Source organism: Oryza brachyantha, chromosome 5 (assembly GCF_000231095.2).
Source record: "Oryza brachyantha chromosome 5, ObraRS2, whole genome shotgun sequence".
Classification (NCBI taxonomy): Eukaryota; Viridiplantae; Streptophyta; class Magnoliopsida; order Poales; family Poaceae; genus Oryza; species Oryza brachyantha.
The window spans coordinates 7,969,045-7,995,322 of NC_023167.2; the positions used below are offsets into that span (position 1 = coordinate 7,969,045).

The window sequence follows — 26,278 nt, forward strand, 5'->3', positions numbered from 1 at the left end:
CTTAGAAGCATGAATACTATATGTATATTAGTCCTAAAAGACACTTGGTAAAATTGTATATTGATTAATATTTCTAATTATATTATAATAGAAAATAGATGTCAAAGTATTCTAAAAGTCGAAGGTCGACGTATACACACGGACGAATAAAACATAGATAAAGCAAAAAAACAACGAGAAAAACATTAAAAACAAGCTGATAAAAACAGCCCAAAACAAAATTTGAAGTTAAGTGAGTGAACAACGAATCCTTCTTTATAACACCAAAACTGGAACTCCAAAAATCAGGATATGACTGTAGTCTTGAATTAAAAACACAAGCAGAACACGCACTTGCAGGGTCAGATGACATGACATCATAGACATCGAATGGGTCTTCGCGTTCATTGCCAGGTACTAACATTGCAGGCAGGGGCATGGCTAGTTCATTATCACAGCAGTCTCGATTATTTGATAAATTTCCACAAGAGTATGACTAATAAAATGCAGATAGGAACAGCAGGGGATAGAAGTTTCCATCTCTTCAGCCGGCAACTCAAACTCATTTCCAGATCGTCGTCAGGCGTCAGCGTAGCTCAGGCTCCTTTCCATGTCGACGGGGGCGGCGGCGCCAGGGCTGCATCATTGTGCGCTCTGCAGAAAATGTAACAGCAGAGGGAGGTGCTTAGTTTTGGTGCATTTCTGCTAGGACTTTTTTATCGTCCTTAAAAAGTATCTCAAGATATCAATTTAGTATAAATTTTAGGTATCTCAAGATATCATACTTTTTACACTAAAAAATATAATATCTTGAGTTACTTTTTTTTAAGAATGGTAAAAAAACTCATCTCTGTGTAACTGTATTGGAGTGATGCGGGAAAGGGGGAAAGAGTTTGCCTACCCCCGGCTTCGATGAGCCTCTCCAGGCGTGCAACGACGTGCTTTGCATAGGTGCAGTGGCGAATCTGCCTATGGCGCATCCTCAGGCACTCGAGTATTAGCTTTCGCTGCCGGTCGTCGCAGGTCTCAATAACCTTCTGCACAACATAATTAGCATATTGGTCGTTCACCATAACCTGCATTATCCAGAAAGAAACAGTCAAAGACCTAGTTCAGAAGAACAATTAATCTTTGTGGCTAGTTCATAGGAGAATTTCATTACTGGTGTAAAACTAGCGTTTGTTCTCTTTCCAAGAAAATCTTAGTACTTTTCAGGAATCATTGTAGAGTCACAAAGAAGCTAACGTCTGTACTACCAGTGGGCTGGATATTTGGATGTAACTTCCAAGTACAAATCGGATTATTTCAGATTATCTTAGGTTACTTTAAGGCTCTTTTCATTTCTATGAATTTATCTAGTCATCTATTAATCAGATATTCAGAAGGAGGTTTATATATACCATAAGAGCTTCAGTTTCACCACTTGTGCTTAGGACCTCATTAATAATCTTCTGTTTGTCATTATAGCTACCAAAGACCAAGCATTTTTCAATGACATTAGAAGCGTATTTTTGCTTGCTCATGGTCATAACTTTCCCACTAAATCTCTTTATAATTGCAGATCGCACCAGGGCTTCCCCATGTTCCAAAATGTACTGCAATGAGAAAAACCAGACAATAAGGTAAATGGGAATGTAGCATTGGCACAAAAAATGAATAGATACTACCATCAATACATCTGTGGCAAGTAATACTGTAATAAATTCAATGCAGCAACCAAGTGCGTCAATGGATTCTTTCTTCAGCATCATAGAACAATACGGGCATAGTTGTAATGAATAATGAACAACTCAAGAGGGCAGTACAAAGCTATAACTGACCTGCACAACATAGTTAGCATATTTGTCTTTTGCCATACAGTAAACATCCTCTATAATCTCTTTAAGAAAAGTCTCCTGTATTGATGGGTCATGAAAGTACTCCAGAACACTCTGAAAACATAAACAGAACGTCTTATGGATCAGTTGACTATATGCTAAAAAATATTGCAAAATTAACGGAAAAGTAAAGAATCAAATAACCTGGATGACACGGCATCCATATGGATGAATTGATAACTGCACAACATGCCCATACATGCTGTCCAGAAAAAAATGTATGAATTGTGGAGGCACATGCTCTATACATTTCTGGACAACATGGTTTGCATTTTGGTCATGTATACATTTCATGATATCATTGTTGAGCTCGTTGGCAATCTGTATCTTTTGATCTAGATCAGCAAGTTCTACAGCCTGGATAAAAAAACAAGGGGCAAGACAAGGAATGTTGGTATCAGTTACCCAAACAAGAGACTGACTACGGTGCATTTTACTGGTAGTAGAATTTAATCCATACCGTTGATCTATTTTTATCGAACGGCTATGATTAAATTATACTACCAATAATATTAGGTGTAGTAGAAATTTGAAAAGGCAATATCATCCTTTTTATTGTAATCTTTATAAAATTATAAAACAATGCTAATCAAGTAATTAACAAAGTACAAAAATACCCTTTTTCTATTGGTAATATAATACTACAGGTAAAATGCACCGGAGAGTTGCCCCCCAAACAAAACGTTTCAGTTCAGCAAGGAACTGAAGAGCTAAATTATGTGTTTTATAAACACAAACAGAATAAAAGACAACTGAAACATAATGGCGGTTCTTTGTTTCAAAAGATAGCACGAGTAAAATTTGGTACACGCCACCTTAAATTTGACAATAACTACTAATAATGGCAAATTAGAACAATCTTGTTCCTTTGACAAATAGCACTACTATTCCTGTAGTTTCCTTAGTCCTTTCCTAACCTACCTCATTTGTCCACATCTAAGTTTTCCTTCCCCCATCTATATCATATGTCTGCTTCTCTGCCCAAAATTTGTCAAATTTATTTTTGAATTTTGACTAGCAAGTTGCCCATTCGTTGCAATAGGATCTCATAAAATTAATAAACGGATTGTAACAAACTTTGATGAGAGTAATTCCATGTCATGAAAATATATGACTAAATTCTCCTTTTGTTTTATTTAGCTAAAAATAATTCAATACGAAAGGTGAGAATTTTATAATAGATTGTAGCCATTCTTAGCGTGTTTTAAACTAATTCTGTACATGGAAATAAGTTAAACATGGTTAGACCCATAATAATTACAAATCCAGCACATGAAAGTGAACCATCCTGTTTACTATCTCTATCCCGAAATAAGACAATTTTTCAGTTTTTTATATAATGTTTTGACTTTTCGTCTTATTTGAATTTTTTGCGATTAATACTTTTATTCTTACTAGATGATAAAACATGAATAGTACTTTATGTGTGACTATTTTTTTTAAAGTTTTTTACAAATTTTTCAAATAAGACGAATGGTCAAACGTTGGACACGGAAAAACGAAAAATAAAGTTATTATGGGACGAAGTACATGCTAGTTAGAGAGTGCACCAGCACAGTCTGTCTATCTCACTTAACATGCCATATGTCACGCCCGGGGTTTTATCCCAAGCCTAAATCGTAAAAAGAAATTCGTAAGCAACAATTGGCTTAATTAACTCAGGAAAAATCCCTCTAAAAAGAACCTAATTCAATTAAATCGAGGCTCGCAAATCGATTAACTGGATTTAAATTCAAATTGCAGAAGTATAAAATTTGGCCAAACAAAATAATTTAAAATTCGGCAAAAGTGGGGTTTTCCTTTTTCCCTCCTTTTTCCTTTCTTTTTCCCTTCCTTCTCAAATTGGGCCGAAGTCCAATTTTCCTCCCTTCCTTTTCTTTTTCCTTTTTCTTTTTCCTCTCCTCCTTCCCGGGCCGGCCCAGCCGAGCCGGCCCACCTCTCCCCGCCCGGCCGGCCCAGCCGAGCCGGCCTCCCGCTCCAGCCTCCTCCGCCCGCGCGCGCCTCCGCCTGGGCCGCCGCCCGGCCCAGCTCGCTCGCGCGTCCGCGCCCGCGCTCGCCGCGAGTCCGTCTCGCCTCCCTCCTCCCCTCGCGCCACTGACAGGTGGGGCCCACCTGTCAGCGACCAGGTTTCGCCAGCGCCCCCGCCTCCGCGTCGCGCCAGCCGAGTCCGCCGCCGCCCCGAGTCCTCCGCCGCTGCAACCACCGCCGCAACCGCCGCCGCCGAGTTCGCCGCGTCGTCGACTCGGTCTCCACCGGCCGCTCCGCCCTAGCCGGCGCCACCACCTATAAAATCCTCGCGCCGCCGCCCCGCCGCCACTTTCCCCCTTTCCGCCGAAGCTTCCCTCCGTCGCCGTCAGCCGCCGTTTTCCCCGTCGGCCGTTGGACGTCGCCGCCCACCCGCGTCACCACCTCCGCCTCGTCCTCGCCGACCTTCCGCCGGCCCTCGTCGCCACCGGTGGTCGCCGAGCTTCGTCGCCGCCCCTTCGTCCCTTCCGCCGCCGTGCCCCGTCGTCTCGACGCCGTCGGCCGATCTCGCCCCCGAACGTCGCAGGCCGTCGCTCGTCTGCGTCATCACCTCTGCCTCATCCTCGCCGACCTGCTGCCGCTCCTCGTCGCCACTGGTGAGCGCTCCGCTCCTCTCTCCCTCTTTCTCCCCTCTTCGTCGCCGCTGCCGACCTCCCCGTGCAAACGGTAAGTGCCGGTCGCCGTCCGCCGCGTCACCCGCTTGTCGCCTTCTCGTCGTCGCCGTCACGCCGTTGTTGCCGTGCCGTTCGCCATCGTCACCGTGCGCCACTGCTCCGGTTGCGCCGCCGCTCCGCAGCGCCGTCGCGCCACCGTCGCCCGGCACCGACCGATCTCATCGCATCGGCCGTCGTCGCGCGGCCACCAAGCCTTCGCTGCCTGCGCCCGCCGTCGCCTCCACCTTCCGGCGCCATCGCCATCGCCCCTCCACCTGCCGTCTTCGTCCGCGCCGACTCGTCGTCGCTGTTCTCGTCACCACCTTCGCCTCCGCCGACCACCAACCGCCGCTCTGCTGTCGAGCCGTCGCCGGCCGTCACTGTCCCCGCGCCGCCGTCGAGGCCGTCTCTCCTCTCCTCTCTCGCTGCCACTTGGCCGCTCCGCTCCACCGCCGCTCAGCCACCCTCTCCCTCCGCTCTGCTCCGCCGCCGCTCCGAGCCGCGCCACCCCGCCGCGGTCTCTGCCTCCTCCTCGCCGACGCCGTCGTCGCCCTTCGGTCGCCGGTCGGTGTCGCCGACGTCGACGCCCTCGTGCCGCCGGTCATCGCCATCGCCACCTCCCCTTTCCTCCTCAGCCGTCGCCGTGCCGCCGTGCCGTCGTCGTCGTGCGCTGCGCTCGGGCGCCGCTGCTCGCGCCGCCGACGTCCTCGCTTCCCGGCCGCCGCCGCCAATCGCCGCCGTCCGCCGCATACCCGCCGGTCCGCGCCGCCGTCCGCCGGTCGCCGCCCGCCGCGCCGTCGCGCCGCGAGCCGCGAGCCGCGCGCTCTGCTCGCTCCTCTCTGTCCTCTCTCGCTGACGAGTGGGACCCACCCGTCAGTCGTTCCCCGCCAGCCCCTTCCTCTCTCTCCTCCCCGGGCCCGCGTGTCAGCCGCCCACCTCCCCCTCTCTCTCACCGATAGGTGGTCCCCACCTGTCAGCCGTCAGTTCCTCTCTCCTCGCTGACGTCAGCAGCCCCATTAATTGCGCAATAATTGATTTAGGACTTTTCTGTTTAGTTAAAAACCCAGAAAACTTCTAAAATTCATAAGTAATTCATCTAGTCTCCGTTTAGGTCCAGTCAAGTTTCATTAAATCCAGAAAAATGCCAAGAATCCATTAAAAATAGTTTCTTTCTCTGTTTCAGTAGTCTTTTAGCCTGTTTTGTTTGTTTTGCCTTGTTTGTCGTAGGTTTTGACCCCGTCGCAGCGCCGTTTGTTCCCGAAGTCGTCGCCGAAGTTCCTCGTGGGTCTAAGCAAGGCAAGTGGCACCCTTCTTTGATCATATTGAACCCATGATTATAAAATCCCCCGCTTTTACATTCAAACATGCATTGTTTTATGCAAATCTATTTATTGTATTTATCTATTGGGCATTTACCTTTATATCCGTTGATTCCCATTTATTATTGTCATCCCAGGGTTAATTTGACTAGAATTAGGGTTAGTCAATGCTTAGCCATGCTTAGTTCAACTAGCTCACCAATTATTATTTAATTATTGTTGCACTTTGGTACACCTTCAATGGTTGTTATCATTATTCATTTCCCGATGTGGTTTAATACAACTAAAATATTGCTTATGGTGGGCTGTGGGTGCATGGTTTTGAGAGTCGTGCCCATGGCAATTAAGGACCGGTTCTCGGGAAACCCTGAAGGTCTTACACGTACTAACCACAAGCCAGAATGGGCAACGGTGAGACTCGTAATCTAGCTTGTCCCTATTCGACGTACCCAGGCAAGGGTAGGCGTGATGGAGTATGGACGGGCAATCGTGGTGTAACGAAAGCTTCTCCTGCTTCCGGATCTACCAAGGCACAAGAGGGGACTGCCCGACTTGGTGTAAAGGAGGGGGTGAAACCTGAAGTGTGGTGCGATTGTCTAGGGAGGGTTAGGTGAAAGGTCTTATCATGGTTTCCGTACTGAGGTATCGTGGTGATACGTTGGGGCATGGTAACATGCTTGGCAGCCATGTCTTGTGGGTAAAGTTGTACACCTCTGCAGAGTAAAACTATTCGAATAGCCGTGCCCGCGGTTATTGGGCGAACCGACAGACTCACTGGGATTAGTTGAACCCCTTTAATAATTTTATTAATCTTGGAACTGGTTTGACCCTGCGCAATGTGGTGTAACGTTGGCAGTGGTTTGGGTCTGTCGCAACGTGGTTTAACGTTGGACAGAGGGTTGACCCTATCGCTACGTGGTGTAACGTTCGACAGCGGTCTGGGCCTGTTGCAACGTGGTGTAACGTTGGACAGTGGATGATTATTTTAAATGTTTACTTCACTTTTATTTCAGTCTATTTTATCTACTGTTTTGCTAAATTACTGCAGCTTTTGTGCAAGTTAACCTTAGCCTATCCTTGATACCCTGTTGCATTCATTATTCTCCCTCTCTTGGGTGTTACTTGTTGAGTACGGTGGTTTGTACTCAGCCTTGCTTAATTTTCCCCCACCAGAGCAAGCGCCAGAGCCGGTGTCAGAAGAAGGTTGTTCCGAAGGTTGAAGTAAGGTTCAGTCCGCCGTCGAGAGTGCCTGTGGTGTGGAGCCGTCTTCGCAAGCTGAAGCTGAAGATTAGATGGTCTAGTCTTGTTTTCCTCTTTCCGCTGCATTTCGATAGATAATTGTTTTTATTTGTTTTTAAGCCGTGGAACTGTGTATTAATTTGTCATAGTGTGTACTCGGGCTGATGCCTGGACCGAGATTTAATACATGCTATTGTTCAGAAATTTGGTGTAAATTTCTGGGCGTGACAAGTTGGTATCAGAGCCAATCTTGACCGTAGGATGAGCCAAATGGAAACCCTAGGAGCCTTCTTTCATATGCATTAGATTTTGCAAAATTTGAGTCGTTTAAAAAAAAAAGAGTCGAGTCTTTTGGTTTTGAAAATTTAGCTGAGCATACTTGCTTCTCAAACCTTGATCTCTCTAGATGTGTGTCATCCCACCGACGAGCCCGTCCCTTCGTCGCAGCAGTCGACAACGACTTCAGCTGATCAAGTGTCAAGACCGAAGAGTCAAGTTCTTCCAGAGGTGAAGAGTCAGGTCTGCGCTACTCCAAGCGTCGCTCTCAAGTTGAAGACAAGTCGTTCAAGAGTCAAGCGTTGCTTCTTCAGTCGTCGCAGCCGTTTCGAGCCGTAGACGTTACCCTAGCATCGCCTTTTAGTCGTTGCTTGGTAGTTTTTGTGTGTGTAGGTTTGTTTTGGGGTTAGCGGTTCACCATAACAAGTGGAGGCGTTATGGTCGTACCACCAGGAGTTGAGTGCTCTTTTAAGTGTTTTAATCCAGATCAGAAAATTTCACTCGAGTAATTCAAGAAAAGCCCCTTTGATTTTCTCCTCTGCCTTTGTTCTCTCCTTCTGCTCTGAAGATGGTGAACACAAGGAACAGTAACCGCAACAACAATGGAGCAACTGGAAGTCAAGAAAACCATGAAGGTTCGCGCAATGGACCGCCACCGCCGCAACAAGAGGACACGACGATTGCCCAAGTTCTAGCCAACCAGGCTCAGATGATGACCATGATGATGCAACAGATGCAACAACAACACCAACAGGTGATGCAGCTTTGGATGAATCAGCAGCAAAATCAACACCAAGGACCACTGCCAGCATAGTCAAGGTTATCAGAGTTTCTTCGAGTTCGACCACCGACGTTTGCGAGCACAACCAACCCGATGGAAGCAAATGACTGGCTACATGCAATCGAAAAGAAGCTGAATCTTTTGGAGTGCAGTGATCAAGAGAAGGTCGCTTTCGCGACTCACCAACTGATGGGACCCGCCTCCGTTTGGTGGGATAACCTTCTGGCTACTCGGACTGCCACTACAGATATCACTTGGGACGAGTTCTGCAATAGTTTTCGGAAAGCTCATGTGCCGGATGGAATAGTGGCACAGAAGAAGCGAGAGTTTCGTGATCTACAACAAGGGGATATGACAGTTACAGAGTATCTCCATGAGTTCAACCGCCTAGCACGTTATGCCCCGGAAGATGTGCGCACCGATGCTGAAAGACAAGAGAAGTTTCTTGAAGGATTGAATGATGACCTGACCAAACAGCTGATCTCAAAGGATTTCGCGGACTTTGAGAAGTTAGTGGACAAAGCAATCTGCCAGGAGGACCAGTGCAACCAGATGGATCGCAAGAGAAAAGCGGAACAAGTCAACACAGGAAAGAACCAGAAGCCACGTTTGCACTTTGGACAACAACAGGGGTCTTCGACACTGATTGTTCGTCAACACCGACCTTTCAACCCAAGCAACTACAACCCCCATGACAACGACAGCAATGGAGGACCACTGCAGCCCTTATCAGCACTGCCACCGCCAAGCCGGGCAACACCAGCTCAGAAGCCAGGGGTTTGTTTCAACTGCAACAGACCGGGTCACTTCGCCAAGGAGTGTCCACAGCCAAGACGCAACAAACCAGGATTCGTGCAAGCCCAAGTCAATCAAGTCTCAGCCAAGGAAGCTCAAGCCGCACCCGAGTTTGTTCCAGGTAAGTTCTGCCAACTCTAGGCTGCTTGTCTGCACCTCTTTAACAGCTCCTCCGAATCTCGGGGACGAGATTCTGTTAAGGGGGGTGGATTTGTCACGCCCGGGGTTTTATCCCAAGCCTAAATCGTAAAAAGAAATTCGTAAGCAACAATTGGCTTAATTAACTCAGGAAAAATCCCTCTAAAAAGAACCTAATTCAATTAAATCGAGGCTCGCAAATCGATTAACTGGATTTAAATTCAAATTGCAGAAGTATAAAATTTGGCCAAACAAAATAATTTAAAATTCGGCAAAAGTGGGGTTTTCCTTTTTCCCTCCTTTTTCCTTTCTTTTTCCCTTCCTTCTCAAATTGGGCCGAAGTCCAATTTTCCTCCCTTCCTTTTCTTTTTCCTTTTTCTTTTTCCTCTCCTCCTTCCCGGGCCGGCCCAGCCGAGCCGGCCCACCTCTCCCCGCCCGGCCGGCCCAGCCGAGCCGGCCTCCCGCTCCAGCCTCCTCCGCCCGCGCGCGCCTCCGCCTGGGCCGCCGCCCGGCCCAGCTCGCTCGCGCGTCCGCGCCCGCGCTCGCCGCGAGTCCGTCTCGCCTCCCTCCTCCCCTCGCGCCACTGACAGGTGGGGCCCACCTGTCAGCGACCAGGTTTCGCCAGCGCCCCCGCCTCCGCGTCGCGCCAGCCGAGTCCGCCGCCGCCCCGAGTCCTCCGCCGCTGCAACCACCGCCGCAACCGCCGCCGCCGAGTTCGCCGCGTCGTCGACTCGGTCTCCACCGGCCGCTCCGCCCTAGCCGGCGCCACCACCTATAAAATCCTCGCGCCGCCGCCCCGCCGCCACTTTCCCCCTTTCCGCCGAAGCTTCCCTCCGTCGCCGTCAGCCGCCGTTTTCCCCGTCGGCCGTTGGACGTCGCCGCCCACCCGCGTCACCACCTCCGCCTCGTCCTCGCCGACCTTCCGCCGGCCCTCGTCGCCACCGGTGGTCGCCGAGCTTCGTCGCCGCCCCTTCGTCCCTTCCGCCGCCGTGCCCCGTCGTCTCGACGCCGTCGGCCGATCTCGCCCCCGAACGTCGCAGGCCGTCGCTCGTCTGCGTCATCACCTCTGCCTCATCCTCGCCGACCTGCTGCCGCTCCTCGTCGCCACTGGTGAGCGCTCCGCTCCTCTCTCCCTCTTTCTCCCCTCTTCGTCGCCGCTGCCGACCTCCCCGTGCAAACGGTAAGTGCCGGTCGCCGTCCGCCGCGTCACCCGCTTGTCGCCTTCTCGTCGTCGCCGTCACGCCGTTGTTGCCGTGCCGTTCGCCATCGTCACCGTGCGCCACTGCTCCGGTTGCGCCGCCGCTCCGCAGCGCCGTCGCGCCACCGTCGCCCGGCACCGACCGATCTCATCGCATCGGCCGTCGTCGCGCGGCCACCAAGCCTTCGCTGCCTGCGCCCGCCGTCGCCTCCACCTTCCGGCGCCATCGCCATCGCCCCTCCACCTGCCGTCTTCGTCCGCGCCGACTCGTCGTCGCTGTTCTCGTCACCACCTTCGCCTCCGCCGACCACCAACCGCCGCTCTGCTGTCGAGCCGTCGCCGGCCGTCACTGTCCCCGCGCCGCCGTCGAGGCCGTCTCTCCTCTCCTCTCTCGCTGCCACTTGGCCGCTCCGCTCCACCGCCGCTCAGCCACCCTCTCCCTCCGCTCTGCTCCGCCGCCGCTCCGAGCCGCGCCACCCCGCCGCGGTCTCTGCCTCCTCCTCGCCGACGCCGTCGTCGCCCTTCGGTCGCCGGTCGGTGTCGCCGACGTCGACGCCCTCGTGCCGCCGGTCATCGCCATCGCCACCTCCCCTTTCCTCCTCAGCCGTCGCCGTGCCGCCGTGCCGTCGTCGTCGTGCGCTGCGCTCGGGCGCCGCTGCTCGCGCCGCCGACGTCCTCGCTTCCCGGCCGCCGCCGCCAATCGCCGCCGTCCGCCGCATACCCGCCGGTCCGCGCCGCCGTCCGCCGGTCGCCGCCCGCCGCGCCGTCGCGCCGCGAGCCGCGAGCCGCGCGCTCTGCTCGCTCCTCTCTGTCCTCTCTCGCTGACGAGTGGGACCCACCCGTCAGTCGTTCCCCGCCAGCCCCTTCCTCTCTCTCCTCCCCGGGCCCGCGTGTCAGCCGCCCACCTCCCCCTCTCTCTCACCGATAGGTGGTCCCCACCTGTCAGCCGTCAGTTCCTCTCTCCTCGCTGACGTCAGCAGCCCCATTAATTGCGCAATAATTGATTTAGGACTTTTCTGTTTAGTTAAAAACCCAGAAAACTTCTAAAATTCATAAGTAATTCATCTAGTCTCCGTTTAGGTCCAGTCAAGTTTCATTAAATCCAGAAAAATGCCAAGAATCCATTAAAAATAGTTTCTTTCTCTGTTTCAGTAGTCTTTTAGCCTGTTTTGTTTGTTTTGCCTTGTTTGTCGTAGGTTTTGACCCCGTCGCAGCGCCGTTTGTTCCCGAAGTCGTCGCCGAAGTTCCTCGTGGGTCTAAGCAAGGCAAGTGGCACCCTTCTTTGATCATATTGAACCCATGATTATAAAATCCCCCGCTTTTACATTCAAACATGCATTGTTTTATGCAAATCTATTTATTGTATTTATCTATTGGGCATTTACCTTTATATCCGTTGATTCCCATTTATTATTGTCATCCCAGGGTTAATTTGACTAGAATTAGGGTTAGTCAATGCTTAGCCATGCTTAGTTCAACTAGCTCACCAATTATTATTTAATTATTGTTGCACTTTGGTACACCTTCAATGGTTGTTATCATTATTCATTTCCCGATGTGGTTTAATACAACTAAAATATTGCTTATGGTGGGCTGTGGGTGCATGGTTTTGAGAGTCGTGCCCATGGCAATTAAGGACCGGTTCTCGGGAAACCCTGAAGGTCTTACACGTACTAACCACAAGCCAGAATGGGCAACGGTGAGACTCGTAATCTAGCTTGTCCCTATTCGACGTACCCAGGCAAGGGTAGGCGTGATGGAGTATGGACGGGCAATCGTGGTGTAACGAAAGCTTCTCCTGCTTCCGGATCTACCAAGGCACAAGAGGGGACTGCCCGACTTGGTGTAAAGGAGGGGGTGAAACCTGAAGTGTGGTGCGATTGTCTAGGGAGGGTTAGGTGAAAGGTCTTATCATGGTTTCCGTACTGAGGTATCGTGGTGATACGTTGGGGCATGGTAACATGCTTGGCAGCCATGTCTTGTGGGTAAAGTTGTACACCTCTGCAGAGTAAAACTATTCGAATAGCCGTGCCCGCGGTTATTGGGCGAACCGACAGACTCACTGGGATTAGTTGAACCCCTTTAATAATTTTATTAATCTTGGAACTGGTTTGACCCTGCGCAATGTGGTGTAACGTTGGCAGTGGTTTGGGTCTGTCGCAACGTGGTTTAACGTTGGACAGAGGGTTGACCCTATCGCTACGTGGTGTAACGTTCGACAGCGGTCTGGGCCTGTTGCAACGTGGTGTAACGTTGGACAGTGGATGATTATTTTAAATGTTTACTTCACTTTTATTTCAGTCTATTTTATCTACTGTTTTGCTAAATTACTGCAGCTTTTGTGCAAGTTAACCTTAGCCTATCCTTGATACCCTGTTGCATTCATTATTCTCCCTCTCTTGGGTGTTACTTGTTGAGTACGGTGGTTTGTACTCAGCCTTGCTTAATTTTCCCCCACCAGAGCAAGCGCCAGAGCCGGTGTCAGAAGAAGGTTGTTCCGAAGGTTGAAGTAAGGTTCAGTCCGCCGTCGAGAGTGCCTGTGGTGTGGAGCCGTCTTCGCAAGCTGAAGCTGAAGATTAGATGGTCTAGTCTTGTTTTCCTCTTTCCGCTGCATTTCGATAGATAATTGTTTTTATTTGTTTTTAAGCCGTGGAACTGTGTATTAATTTGTCATAGTGTGTACTCGGGCTGATGCCTGGACCGAGATTTAATACATGCTATTGTTCAGAAATTTGGTGTAAATTTCTGGGCGTGACACCATAGGACCATGGGCTATTATTAATTACCTGATGGCCAGTCATCGTAGTTCAGCTGAGTGCCATCAGATGTGATCGGACAGTCGAGATTGCTTGCTACTTAGAAAAAAAATAGCTGCAATGCCGAATATTTAACACTAGAAAAAAACATCTAAATTCTCCACTCTGAGCAAGAATGATGACTGCGGCGAAGAACCAATGGTGGCTAGCTAATGCAACAAGCATCTATGCTGAATCTTACAGCAGTGAGAGATGGAAGCCTTTCCCTTTCCCTCTTGCTACCTAATCCAACCCCTTGTACCTGCGTTGCCCTTCTCTCACTGGGCATGATGGCAGATAGAGAGGGCAAGAAGGACGCAAGCTTTTAGGGGAAGGGGTTGGTAGGTAGTGCAGGAGGAGGGGGATGCTAGGAGGGACGGGTGATCACGGAGGTGAATGGATCAGCCGCTTGGTGAGGGCCCGTTGAACGGTCACATGTCAATGGCTATGATGGAAGGGATCCAAACCCTTGGAGATGTGCATTTTTTTTCTTAGTCGGTGATTTTTGGGGTAGGCTCTTGATCCCACATGATAGATATTAGCTGGAGGCGGCGAAAGTAGACTCATCACCATCATGGAAATAGATCATCAATGGAGTAGATCATCAATAGAGATCCAACTGTCGAGACCATCCTATCATCCCTACATGTTCCAACTAGGCAATCCTATACTCTAAACTCTAATGCCATTGCCACTGCCTCCAGCTACCACCATGCCATCATCATGAGCTATGCCTTTACAGTTACTCTCCTTTGTGAAAGTGATACATTTGATGTCATTGCTGCCTCCTATCTCGCACAATCCCTCCATCACCTCCAATCTAGTATGTCTGCCATCCTTCCACCATATTGACATCCAAGAGAAGGTGGTTCTTGATCACTCGGTTAGGCATCCATTTCTTTCTTACATGTCATCTAAATAATTACTAATTTTTTTTTAAAATGACAAGATGGATTATTATAGAAGTCAAATTGAACTTCATAAAATATATCTCATGTTAATTTATCTTATAAATTTTTTTCAATTATTTTTAGTAACTATTTATGTGACATGCAAGAAATAAGTGGATATCTAACCGAGTGATGAAAATACTTTACTCATCCTAGAGTGTGTAGCCGTGGGGAAGTAGTAGGTGAAGGAGTGGACATTGCCACCTCGAAATAAAACCCACCTCAAAAAAATATAATCTAGATCTTTATATGAAGCTAATCAGATATGCAAAAGTTTATGGGGTGGTAGAGATGAAATGCATATTACCCTCTGGATTACTCTACATCCATACAGTTGGCAGCTCAAGCTTAAAACACGTCCAAAAAAGCATGCAGTAATTTCTCTCCTTTGGAACAAGGTTCCATGCTCGATCATCTGGTAGAAAAGGAAATGCATACAAGTGAATGAACTTTCTAGGGCCTAGCTAAATCATCAAATGTTAAAGAGTTGCAATCACTCAAGTAAAACCTTTTTCAACACATAATTTCCATAGACATCAATCACCAGATCAACAACATGAGGCATGATTTCTTTAAAGACCATGAATTTCTCTTCAGGTGTCGCTGTTGGAAGCTTCTGCTGTATAAAGCGGCTTCCACACTGATCAATGCTGCAAAACAAAACAGAAAAGAACAACAATTTGGCCATCAGGAAATGTAGTTATAACATATTTCATGCATGTGAAAGAAGCAGCATATCATCTGCATCTTTAGAGCTAATCAATGCCCACAAACCTGCATTGAAACACATGGCCTTCTATGTGAATAAGCCGATAATTCCCTTTGCTTAAACTACTGAACTCCCTTTGGAATAGCAAAGCATTTAGCTCCTCATTGTCTAGACTTTTGGATTCATGTGGGAGAGTGGAATCCAAATCAGATCTTTCCAAACCAAAAGTGCTACTCTGATGAGCAAGCCCTACAGTACCATAACCTCGTGTTGGATAACTCTTTGGAAATGGCATTTCCTTTTTCATATCAACACCAAAGCACTGATCGAACATTTTCATGACATGGGCTGGTATATGAGTAGGATGATAAAATGAAACGAAGCATGCTTCATGATGCCTTACTATTTCAAGAAATTCCTTAGCTGGGTCCCTCCTAATAGAAGTCTCAACATTGCCATGCTGTGTCCGTGCTTCAGATGCATCGATTTTCTTACAATGCCTCTGAAGGTTCCTTTGAACCTTCCTCTCAAGCTGTTGCTTAGCAGTCAACATGTTCGAATTTGTAGCTTCATCTAGGTCCATTTCATGAACACATTGATGATTCTGATCTGCAGAATCAAAGTATACTTGGTAGACTTGCCTTGTGGGTTTAGATAGAGCATACGTAGCATTAGCTTCCCATGCATGTGCTTTCATTCTTAGAGGTAAGTTATAGTTCGTATTGTATCTACCCATTCTGTATATTGTAGCACGATTCAGTGGTGAGAATTCAGAGCATTTTTGGTGCAGAAAAGATAACATTCTTGGTAACTTAGGGTACATGCCAAAATAGCGAGATGTAGTGTTTTCATGGAGACCAATTTGTCTTTGAAGATTTTGCCGTTTGAAATCAGTTTTTCCCATCATTATCTTACCTTGCAAGTTGAACTTTGGCAATGCACTAGAGATGACGTCGGTATTAGTACTATGAGATGAGGATGGCCTGATTAGTTCTGTCTGGGAATCACTGCCAGATCCAGTCTTTAGGTTGCGATTGTTGCCTCCATGTAGGGACATGTATGATGGTTTTGTTGCAACTTGAGGAGCAAACTGCCTCTGTTTAATGTTGGCTGCAAAATGGTGACCAAAAGGTGAGTATGTTTTGGCAACATCAGCATGCAGAGATTGTTGTGACGGTTGTCTTGCAGCCTGAGGAGCATATTGAATTTTCATATTGTTAGCTGAAGTTTGGTGATCCAAAGTGGACTCTATTTTTGAAATATCAGCATGCACCTTATCAATCATGGTGGGAGATTTGTTTTCTGCATACTTGGAAGAAACGGCAATGCGGCAAAGTAAGGACATACTTGGGTTGCCAACCCCAACATCATCTATTCCTTGAGCACGAAGAGAACTGTCTGCCAAACAGAAATTTTCTTGATAACAAGGCTCTTCAACATGGGGTGTCATTGATGTGGATACAACTTTGATGGTTGGTTGCAATGAAGGTTGGGTGCAAGGTATCCTTGAATGATACTCAGGATTTTCTAACAACTTGCTTGTCACATTTGGATGTTTTGAAGACAAACTGGCACTAGTACCATGTGAGACAGGAAACACAGGCTGGTATGGCTCAGCAGAAAGATCCTTTACCATGTTTGGCCCAAGTTGCCCTTTTTGTGGAACCCCTGTTATAGTTAAACATCCAACATCATCCCTGTTCAATCCTAAGCCAAATTCAAACCTCTGATAACCATCCATTTGGTTCTGAATTTCCGTTTGGTTGTATTCAGCGCTTTCTTTAGCACTATTGGTTGGGAAGTTCATCCCTGATGAAGTGTTAGAGATGGTACCAATATTGACTCCTTGAAATGAAGATGGGACAATGAATTTATCATGGGGATCACTGAGTCTAGTCGATTCGTAAGGGTTTTTGCTTCCATATAAAGCTATATGTGCTGGTTCTTTTGCAATCTCACAAGCAATTTGCATTTCTTGACCTGAATTTTGAATATATTTAGCTACTCCTGATGAACTGACAATGTGTTGGGAAGATGAATTGTAGGAACTAACACCTTGAGACACAGGACACACAGGGTTGTATGGCTGAGCAGAAAGAGCCAACACCATATGTTCCTCAATATGCTTTCCTGATTTGGCTAATAGAATCCCTTCACCTAATAAACCTCCAATGGCATTTCTCTTCAGTTCTGACCTGGCTTCGGTGTTTCCATCAGCAGTTGTATGCTTGTGAAGATTCAGATGGTCGGATCCAATGGCACCAGAAAAAATATCAGTGCAGACTCTCTGAGATGTGGATGGCCTGGCCAGTGTATATTGTGAATTCCCAAGTCCAATAATTTGCTCATAATTGCAGCATCCATAAATAGCTCTGTATGATGGGTCTTTTAGAGTCCCACAAGCAATATGGACCTCTGCTTTAGATTGTATATCACAAGGAAAGTGCATGTCGTCAACCTCAATGGGAAACTTTTCATCTGGAGTAGATGTGTGTTCACTTGGGACATCCTGAGCAGGAAACAAGAAAGGTTTCAGCAGAAATGGTATGGTATCATTATTCGGATAGATTTCATGCAAACACTTATGTCATAAATAATCACAGAAATCATATGGTTGTTTCAATATATTACACATTGCATATAGTCTTCATTGCAGTAGAGAGAAATATTGCAAGCCATGTGATGAAACAATGTATTGTACTTGTACAAATATAATTTCAATAGATAGAAGATGAAAAAACTAAAGATATTCCTCACAAAAGAAGGCACTAATGACATTTCCAACAATTTCTACAGTGTTCACAATCACACAATATAAATCAAGTTAGGCAAACATATCAAGAAATATAAACAATACTGGTAACTTTAATTTCCCTCTCTTGATACACGTAAGAAAAATGGAACAAGAACAATCCGTAAGAAATTAACTAGTAAGAAATTAACTAGGCATAACTTCAGAAAGTTATCTGCTAGGAACATATAGCATGTTGTCAAAGAAATAGTGGCTGATCACAAGAAAAAATCACATAAGAGGAAGTAATAGTTGTCATAATAATGAATAATAATGCATTAGCAACAAATCCTATTACCCTAACAGCAAAGCATTTGTTTATTTTCTTAGCGAAAGTTAAATTTTCTCCTATATAAGAGTCGACACTAATCCTTATTACTTGCCTCAAAAAAACTATTTCGTTGAAAGCATCAGTATTCTGGTAATCTCATTCATCAGGGATTTCTTCAAGATTCTTGAAATAACCCCTAGATCTCGCACCACCACTCCATTCCCAACATAACCTAGCAAGCCACTGCCCACCGCATCGTAGATGCCATCAAGACCTGGTAGCCAAACCCTCCGCATCGCCACCTGCCTCCTCCCTGTTGCTTCTATCATCGCCTTCTCTCAGTCATCCTCATCAGTTGCGAGAATCTCTTGCCTCGCCACTCCTACCTTGTCTCCAGCGGCTCCTACCATTAGATCAGCCATCCCCGCCCCCATCTCCTAACAACTCCAACAAGCTTGGGCCACCGGTGCCACCCCTACCTCCTAACCACTCCAACAAGCCTCCACCTCCGCCTCCGCCGCCACCGCCCCCACCTCTGCCACCGCCGCCGCTGCCGTCGCCCCTGTCGCCGCCCCCACCTCCGCTGCTGCTGCCCCCACCTCCTAACCACTCCAACAAGCCTCTCCCCACCTTCCTCCCCCACAGGTGGGGCGGTGCCACACTGTGGGCACCGCCCCACCACCAGGCCTCTACAAGGAGATGTGCTTCCTCTCTCCACAAAAAATACTTTGGAAGTTTGGACTCAGGGCTAAAAGTTAAGCATAAAGGGCAATGAAGTCGATTCATGGATGGAAATTGGTTGGCACGCACTAGTGGTATAGTCATGAAAAATAATGGTTTTGGCATTTTGGGAAGCTTTTCGTGCGTCCAGCTAGGCATGCCAATGGTGTAACCCACTCCATCCCCATCCCAACCCACAGTATCGTGCTAAAGTTACTTAAACCAGTCCAACCCATCCATCCCCTCATGAGACCAAACTAGCCCAACTCATTGTAGCTTGAAACCTAACCAAACCAAACCAATCCATTTCATATTTAAAGGTTGAATCCACCAACCAATCCATTTGCAATCCACCACACAAGTACTCAACCGATTGAGCTATTCACATAACAACAAATGTCTTGTAGGTGATGCTCCAACTGCTCGGTGGCGCAGCATGACCTAAGGGCGGCCGCTGGTAGGGCGTTTAGATGAGCTAAGCGACAGCAGCAACCACCGACAATGGCGGAGCTAGAGGGTGGTCCGGGTGGTCCCCGGACCACCCAAAAAAATTGCCGGCCGAACCCCTACTTAAAAAAAGAAATGACACTGTTGATGACGCCTTGACGCAACAGAACGCAATCAGCAAATCACGGGATTCACGGCTGCATGGTGCATGCATGCATGCATCGCACGCAACATCTCGCGGTGGAAACCAAACAGTCGTCCTGCGTCTTGCGGTCTCACCATCTCTTGACTCGGCGACAGCGAACAGGCGACTCATCCACGTCCTCTCTCTCCTCGGCTCGTGATCAGTGCGACGGCCGGACGGCGCCCGGCGGACGATGGAGGCGCGAATGGCTGTCGATGGAGCCATGGAGGCGGCAAGCCAGCGACCATGGCAGAGGGCATCAAGCGGCAGTCCGAGGCGTGACAACGGCAGGAACCGGACACCGCCGGACTGCTGCGACGATGCGAGTCACGACCACGCTTGCCACGCGCCGGCCTCAGCCGTCCGGCCGAACGCCAGAGGAGGTCCCGTCCCGGTTGGCGGTCGCACTCGCATCCATCCAGAGGGCAAAGAGGCATATGCACTATCCACCATGGATCATCGAGAAAAGGTATTATATTAATCTTCTTTAACTTTTTTAACATATAAGCTTATTTGATTCAAAAATTCACTTAACTACTAATTTTATATATTTTAAAATGTTTTATTAATTATCATGATATATTTTAGCCTCATTAGATTAACCGTGTTTGAAAAAATTTTTGGCCAGACCACCCATATCCTAAATCCTTGACCACCGATGGCTTGGAGGACGCATGGATCTGGGCCATCAACAGAGCCCGAGAGTTCATAGCTAGCCGACCACACTACGCCTATCAGCAGCACGCCCTTCGGTGAGAAGCACAATGGTGTGGCCAAAGTTTGCAGCATGACCATGGACTGAACCTTTCCATCATCGGCATTGAGCACGTCCAGACATCTACTTGCTACAAACATGGAGTTAGCTTTGATTGCTTTCTTCTTTTTTTCTTCTTGTTTGGTCGAATAATTCTCAATTCTCGACTTGCCAACTGCTAGCTCTAACCTTGCTTGTCAATGGAGCACCAGCATACATTCCTTGATTAAGGAGCAGCATAAGATCCACTCAACGGAGCAGCCGAGGTTTCCACTTATTGCATGGGACGTGAACCATTGTTGTGCTCGCTCTCCGTGAGCTACACGTGTGCCTCGATCTCGGGCATGAACTGCTCACAGATCTGGTTGCAGTGGCAAAAGAAGGGGACCGAATAGTAGAAAGTGCAATGGAGGCAGTATAGTATGAGCAAGTCACCGGCATGACAGAGCAGTGGATCGAGTGGTGGTGCCACTGTCTCTGTGTCTCACGGTCCCGAGAAGATAAAGCAGGTTTTGGCACAACCCAATGGACTTTCATGGACTGTAACCAATTTGGTCCTAAAAATTTGTAACCAAATCCAAATTGATCCATACCGTTCCACCCTTCACCCGAACCAATCCAACCCATTAGCAGTATCAGTTCATTTCCACCCAACCAAATTCAACCCATTTATAAGTCCAGTCCATTAAAACCGCTTGAACCCAACACGTTAGCATGCCTATGTCCAGCGTCCACTATAGCTGGGTCGTATTTGTGAAATGAAATGCAAATAAACTGATGAAATGCTACAAGATTATCTTAAGCAAGGGTTATTCATCTCTTGTTTCTAAAAAATCATGACAATTTAGCCGACATTTATGCAAGGAAGAAGCGCCTCATTTGCGGAGACCAAATCAAGCAGTGCTCGGATAATTAGAGAAAAATCAGACTAAAACACTACACACAATGAACTCACTACCTAGCAACCCTTACCACACCAACAGGACTAGCAAAGATCAAATACAACAAGACATGCTTTAGCAGGGATTACTACTTGATATCTAGAATTAGGTAACAAATTCATAAGAGAAACACAAATAGATCACTATTTATCACAACATTTTGGAAAGGATAAATTGGCCAGTGACCTGCACCAGATCAACAAAAAACAACTATTCCATCTACGTAAACGCAAACGTAAACCATGTACTCAATCCTATGAATCAAATAGACTAAAATGCTCCTAAACAAGGACCGGAAAAGAACATGCCATGCGACATCCAGCCATGGCAACCGGGGGAGACGTGTGGGACTAGTACATCCCATCCCCCCTCTAGGCGGCGCCCGTAGACGGTGGCAAGGTGTCGTCAGCTTGCAGCCACCGCCGCTTGGGCCGGGTGCCGTGGCAACCGCCACCATACGCCTCGAGTTCAAAGGTTCTCTCTCTCCTCACTTAGGCCTTGCATTTTTTACTCATATGGTATTCATCCACAGTTTGGGACCCAAGAAAGGCCCAACCACGGAGACAGTTTGGTATGGAGGAATTTTAACATATAAAAAAAGGAAAAATGTAAAAATAGAAATATATGTTTAAATTAATTCAATCAAATCGTTTAAGCGATTTAAGTGGATAAATTTTTTCTATGTTTTCTATAGGAAAGAGAAAATTTCTTCCTTCTCCCTGCACCTCATTCATACATACCAAATGTCTCACTAATATCTAATCCGTCAAAGGTATGAATCCCATAGCTCTATAATTATACGAGCAAAACACGACGATCATATGCTATACTATACTATATAGAGGACTTGGGAGAAAATGATATGTATTTCCACCCCCATCTAGATGGCAAGAGAGGACATTGATGAAAAAAAATGATGTGTACTTTATATATTATATAGAGATGATGCATTGAAGGTTGGCTGAGAGTGACCGCCTAGCCCCCCAGCCAGGAGGGGCCTAGCCAAATTTCAATTTACATGCTCATGTAGTTTATTTTTGCATATATTCTTTATAAAAAGTAGATGATTATTCAATTTACGAAATTAATAGATGATGATAATCTATTTGCTAGTTTAGGGTTAGTAGCTCTATCATTTACTTGTTGGCTTTTTTGTCATAGCCAAAGTTCAAATTTTGAAACTTAATATTAGAGTTGATCTTAAGGTGTTCTTATTATAGCTTATATTTTCATCATTGCCTTTTAAGTCCCTAAGAATACAAATGAAAAGTTATAATCATAAATTATTTTTTGTTGATCTGGTCCAATTTTTCATTCATTTTTTTAGTTTCCAGTTTAGTGTCAACACTATTAATCAAAATTTACAACTAAGATTATGTTGCAAGTTTACTCTTAAGAGTTAATACTTGGTTTATCATGTTAGTGATGTTTATTTATGACAATTTAGAAAATAAATGATTATACAATATGTCGGGTACCCATACCAGAGGTATCCATAACCTATATGTATCTGTATAGGGAAGGGGTACCGTAAAAAAGACAACATTATCATCTACCAGGTTGGTTAGAGTTTGGTTACATCTGAGATTTCATGCCGAGATTGTTGGGCTCTATCGTATCTGGGCTAGGCATGACTTAGTTTTATTGAATTAGATCTCTATCTATAACTCTATCCCTCACTATATAAGGGGGACATGGGCTCCCCTCAAGGGGCACGTCATATTCAGGTTAGCTATTTCTTAGTTGATCTGTAGACACACATATTCAACCAAATACAATCTTCAAGCAAGAGTTGGGTGTTATGTCGTATATTGAGAGTTCGAACCTAGGTAAGTCTGTGTTTTCATCTGACCATCATTCTCTACACCTTGTTAGCCACCCCTTATATTACTGCCGATGTAGATCGTCGATAGTTGGCGTGCCAGGTAGGGGTGCTACTTCAAAGGTTTCGACGAGATCAATGGACCCAAACTCAAAGATTATGAAGATAAAATTTGCCCTAGGGCAAACTTTCAAATCGGCGGCATCAGATTTCTTGCCGACCAGTATGGTGCACTCTATTTCATAGACTCGAAGTCATCTGAGTTTGAGGAAGAGGTGTGCCGCTTCGTTCCAGACAACATGATGCCAATTGAAGACAAGATCCAATTTGGATCCTTAGCACACGGAGCTGCAGTCTCCTAAGTCAGCACCTTAGTCACTTGAGATCAAGGTCAACGCCAAGCCGACCATCCAACTTGCTACCTACCGTAGCTCCGGAAGCTTTGTTCCCCCAAGGAGGTCTTCACCACCACTCGAGTGTCAATAGACAGCCGAGATGAAGTGCTAGGAGGAACATGCAGCTAAACTGGCGAAGAGAAGAGGTAAGAAGACGAATGGCAATGACTTGAAGACAAAGCTAGACGCCAATGTGAGAAACAATCTCATGAAAAACTAAGGAGCCAGTCGTGCCAGGTACAATATGATCTACTCCACACTCAATTGAGGGGCACGCTGTTGACAACACCCCTCAGTAGAACGTCCGAGTTACGGCAGATCTACTTGGCGACATCCTACAATCTTTCATAAATCTTTGTTAGACTTTGTTTAAATTTTCTTTTTAAGCATAGAGTCGGGGCATACACCTAATAGGTGCATATTCGATGCACCTATCTTTGTTCTTTCTTTGGAGCCCTCCATAGCCTCTATAATCATCATGGAGCACTTGAAAAAACAAGCATATTGTGTGGAGATATGTCTGATGATCAACAATATGACCAGATAATTTGCACGGCTATGTACGACTGCGAGGGCTGCTATGGGATATCCCATAAGGGGGGGGGGGTATCCATAACCTGTATGTATATGTATATGGAAAGGTGTACCGTATAAACAAAGCAACATTATCTTGTAGTGGGTCGGTTAGAGTTTGGATTGCATACCGAGATTGCTAGACTCTACCGTCTCTGGGCTAGGTAGGCCTTAGTCTTATCAAACTAGGTCTCTATCTGTAACCATGTCCCTCACTATATAAGGGGAACATGGCCCCTGTCAAGGGGCACGTCACCTCCAGATTAGCTATTTCCTAGTTCATCTGTAAACACACATATTCAACCAATACAATCGCCAAGCAATAGTAGGGTGTTATCTCGTATATCGAGAGTTTGAACCTAGTTAACTTCGTGTTTTCATCTGACCATCGTTCTCTGCACCTTGTTAGCCACACCATATATTACTGTTGATTCAGATCGTCGACAGTTGGCGCGCCAGGTAGGGGTGCTACTTTGAAAGTTTTGACGAGATCGATGGACCCAAACTCAAAGATCACGAAGACAAAATTTGCCCCAGGGGAAACTTTCAAATTCGACATCATTAGATTTCTCGCAGACCAGTATGGCGCGCTCTATTTCATAGACTCAGAGTTATTTGAGTTTGAGGAAGAGGTGTGCCGCTTCGTTCCAGACAACACGACGCTAATCGAAGACGAGATCCAATCTGGATCTTATCACACAGAGCTGCAGTCTCGTAAGTCGACACCTCGGCCTCTCGAGATCAAGGTTAGCGCCAAGTCGACCGTCCAACTCGCTGCGTCTGATACCTACCGCAGATCCAGAAGCTTCGTTCCCCCAAGGTGGTCTTCACCACCACTCGAGCATCAACAGACAACCGACATGAAGTGCCAAGAGGAACATGCGACTAAACTGGGCGAAGAGAAGAGGCAAGAAGACGAATTGCCAACGATGGGAAGACGAAGCTAGACGCCAATGAGAGAACCAATCTCACGAAGAACTAAGGAGCCGGTCGTGCCAGGTACAATGTGATCTACTCCATGCTCAATTGAGGGGCACACAGTCTTCAAGACACCTCAGCAAAACGTATGAATGACGACAGATCTACTCGGTAACATCCTACAATCCTTCATAAATCTTTGTTAGACTCTATTTAAATTTTCTTTTTAAGCATAGCGTCAGGGCGTACTCCTAATATATGCATATTCGATGCACCTATCTTTGTTCTTTCTTTGGAGCCCTCCATAGCCTCTACAATCATCATGGAGCACTCACGAAGCACTCGAAAAAACAAGCATATTGTGTGAAGATATATATCATGATCAATAATATGCACGGATGATTTGCACGGCTATGTACGTCTGCGAGGGCTGCCGTGGGGTACCCGTACCAGGGGTATCCATAACCTATATCTATCTATATAGGGGAAGGGGTACCATACAAACAAAGCAACATTATCTTGTACTGGGTCAATTAGAGTTTGGTTATATCTAGGATTGCATACCAAGATTGTTAGACTCTACTGTATCTGGGCTGGATAGGCCTTAGTCTTATCAAATTAGGTCTCTATCTGTAATCCTGTTCCTCACTATATAAGGGAAACATGCCTCCCTCAAGGGGCACGTCACCTTCAGATTAGCTATTTCTTAGTTGATCTGTAGACACACATATTCAACCAAATACATTCACCAAGCAAGAGTAAGGTATTATCTCGTATATTGAGAGTCATTGTTCTTTGCACCTCCTTAGTCACCCCATAGATCACTGCCGATTCAGGTCGTCGACACAATATATATTATAAGTAAAAAATATTTAGCCTGAAGAGCCAATGCCACCGAGTTCGCCTAGAGCCTTCAAACTTATAAAACGATGGAGAGTGAGAAACTGGAAGAACGAAAAAACGATGAAAAAATAGATGTGGGAGAATTTAGAAAAGAAATTATCTTATATAGAGATTTATGTATGAAATAAAGTTGTGACGGGATGATAAAAAAAATTAGTGACTTGTACGGGTATTTATTTCCCTTTTACTAAATGGATCACAAATTGCAAACACATGTTGCCTCTTTCAAAAATGGTCATTGCATCCCTAACATTTCTATTACTATAAATGAAATAAATTATAAAAACGAATATGTTTAACCAAAAATTCTAATAAATATTTAAACATTAGAACATGGAAAATGTCAAAGAAAAACAATTTGAACTACATAACTAATATATAGTCCCAAACTGGGAAAACACGGCCAAGATGCTAATTAATGTAAAAGAATGTGGTTCATGCATATTATACATAACCTGCATGTGACAACTGTCCAGTATGCAACGGTACAAAAGGAAGGATAAAATTAGCATGCATAAGTAATTCCAGCACAGGCTAGCTAGCCAGCTGTTTAATCGCATGCAAACAAACCAGTGTGATTAAAAACAGCAGCACAATAAATTTGACAGCACACACATATATACACAGGCAGCCAATAAAATTAATTAACCACTAAGCACACATATATTCATCATGAAAGCATCGGTGGGATTAACTCACTTGGGAGACGAGATTATCCCAAATCGCCTTGCCGCTGTCCTCCTCATCGACGTCGCTCCCGATGAAGCCAAGCTCGCTCATCGAGTCCATGCGACCGAACTCAGGTTGCTCTTCCTGGCCAGCCAT

At 46.4% G+C, this 26,278-nt stretch overlaps 1 protein-coding gene across 1 annotated transcript; it reads right to left on the reverse strand.

The window, feature by feature from the left end:
• Nucleotides 1-326: 326 nt before the first annotated feature.
• LOC102707965 lies at nucleotides 327-26,278 on the reverse strand. Its single transcript, XM_006655103.3, has 9 exons — nucleotides 26,153-26,278; nucleotides 14,800-17,243; nucleotides 14,534-14,675; nucleotides 14,333-14,440; nucleotides 2,001-2,213; nucleotides 1,800-1,910; nucleotides 1,380-1,574; nucleotides 881-1,055; nucleotides 327-633 (listed from the first exon to the last, which is right to left on the reverse strand). Exons 1-9 carry the CDS (start codon nucleotides 26,276-26,278, stop codon nucleotides 566-568), a joined length of 3,582 nt encoding a protein of 1,193 aa, XP_006655166.1. The 3' UTR covers nucleotides 327-565.

Coding starts and splice junctions, on each gene's coding strand:
- LOC102707965 (XM_006655103.3), bottom strand. CDS start 26,278: ATGGCTGGCCAGGAAGAGCAACCTGAGTTCGGTCGCATGGACTCGATG. Junction 14,676..14,799: donor GGCCATGTGTTTCAATGCAG/GTTTGTGGGCAT, acceptor TTTGTTTTGCAG/CATTGATCAGTGTGGAAGCC. Junction 1,911..2,000: donor ATGGATGCCGTGTCATCCAG/GTTATTTGATTC, acceptor TTATGTTTTCAG/AGTGTTCTGGAGTACTTTCA.